At 41.9% G+C, this 1,346-nt stretch overlaps 1 protein-coding gene across 2 annotated transcripts in view; it reads right to left on the reverse strand.

Moving 5' to 3' along the window:
• LOC111864296 (cytochrome P450 4C1) overlaps positions 1-1,346 on the reverse strand; it is a 16,350-nt gene that overhangs the window by 12,945 nt on the left and 2,059 nt on the right. For both annotated transcript variants that reach the window (XM_033751385.1, XM_033751386.1), the window contains exon 2: positions 739-845. In XM_033751385.1, coding sequence (XP_033607276.1) covers positions 739-845 — 107 coding nt within the window. The remainder of the gene's footprint in view (positions 1-738; positions 846-1,346) is intronic.

Genomic DNA, 1,346 nt, shown 5'->3' on the forward strand with positions numbered 1-1,346 from the left:
CTGTGGCTTGCGAGCCGCAGGCGGCTCCTGTGTACCATTGGTGCGCCTCGCAGTTTCGGACCGAACACCTCCCGAATACGTCAAACCTTTCTGTCAGGCTGTTTTCGATGAAGGAACAAGAGCTTCTTGGAGCTCAGCGTGTGGTTCTTCTCTGTGCGGGAAACGTAAAGCAAAACTTTCACAGAAACCCACCCAGCAATTTTGAGGAATTACAGATTTATATCTGGAATGTTCTTCAAGGAATCAAGGAAGACAATTTTCATTTTATTTCTCACACATGCGAAATTCCCTTCTGGTGACGACATTTAGTACTGGAACATTTTAGCTAGCATTTTCTTTTTTCATAGATGTGTAGTGCAGCACATGCCATATGTCGTCAGCCATTTCAAACCAAATGGCAAAGAGTATATATCGATATTAATCTCGTCTCTACTTAAGGCTGACGCTTCCAGTGATCCAGGACTACATTCACAGCGCTTCTCTTCAGTATCGGACGATGACATTAGACTCATATTTGCATAACTAATAATAATATTGTCAATGTAATGTGCTGCCAAGTGGCCAGGGGTATGTGTGATCGTTCATTATAACTCCTAAACTTTGAGGGATAGAACAAAAGTCTTTATTCGTGGGGGCTCTCAGGGGTATCACGATTTGAACAACGTACTTTCGCCGCATCATTAATAAATATAGATGGAAGAATATATAATAATATTATGAATATAAGAGGCAACTTACCGCAATATGTTTGATGTCTTGCAGAAAAACAAAGAGCTCATAGCCTTTCCAAAGGCAAAAAGTCGAATCGTACTGTCTGGAAATTTCGACCATATTTTGCAACATGTCTGCAAAGAAATACGATTGTCACAACCTTTGCGAGATCTAACATGCATGATGCGGCTTTCAGAGATCGAAATCCAAATGCTTAGGCAACTCTTTACGGCACGACAACGCCATTTTCTTCAATTCTTGAAATCCGGGCGAAGCATTACAGTAACATTACTTCTGAGTGTCTTGCATATTTACTTCGAAGGTTTGTTTAAACTGATTACTTACATTAACACGTGTATAATTCGCTTTATTCTGATACAAACAAAAAAAAAACTCCGCGATTTTAGTCCGCAAGCTAACTATACCGACCCAGCGACCGCCGCTTGTCGGCGTATTTAGTGTCAACCTTAGCGGATAGAGAGTGTCGCGTGGTCAACGCAACGAATCCCCATCGCCGTTAATTTCGGTTTTCTAGACCGGAGCCGCTATTTCCTTGAAATAGCTCCTCAATTATCATCACGAGGCTGAGTGTACCCCGTTCCAGACCCACCATTTCTCAGAAAAAATCTGGTAGC

The sequence above is a fragment of the Cryptotermes secundus genome, unplaced genomic scaffold (assembly GCF_002891405.2).
Source record: "Cryptotermes secundus unplaced genomic scaffold, Csec_1.0 scaffold156, whole genome shotgun sequence".
Classification (NCBI taxonomy): domain Eukaryota; kingdom Metazoa; phylum Arthropoda; class Insecta; order Blattodea; family Kalotermitidae; genus Cryptotermes; species Cryptotermes secundus.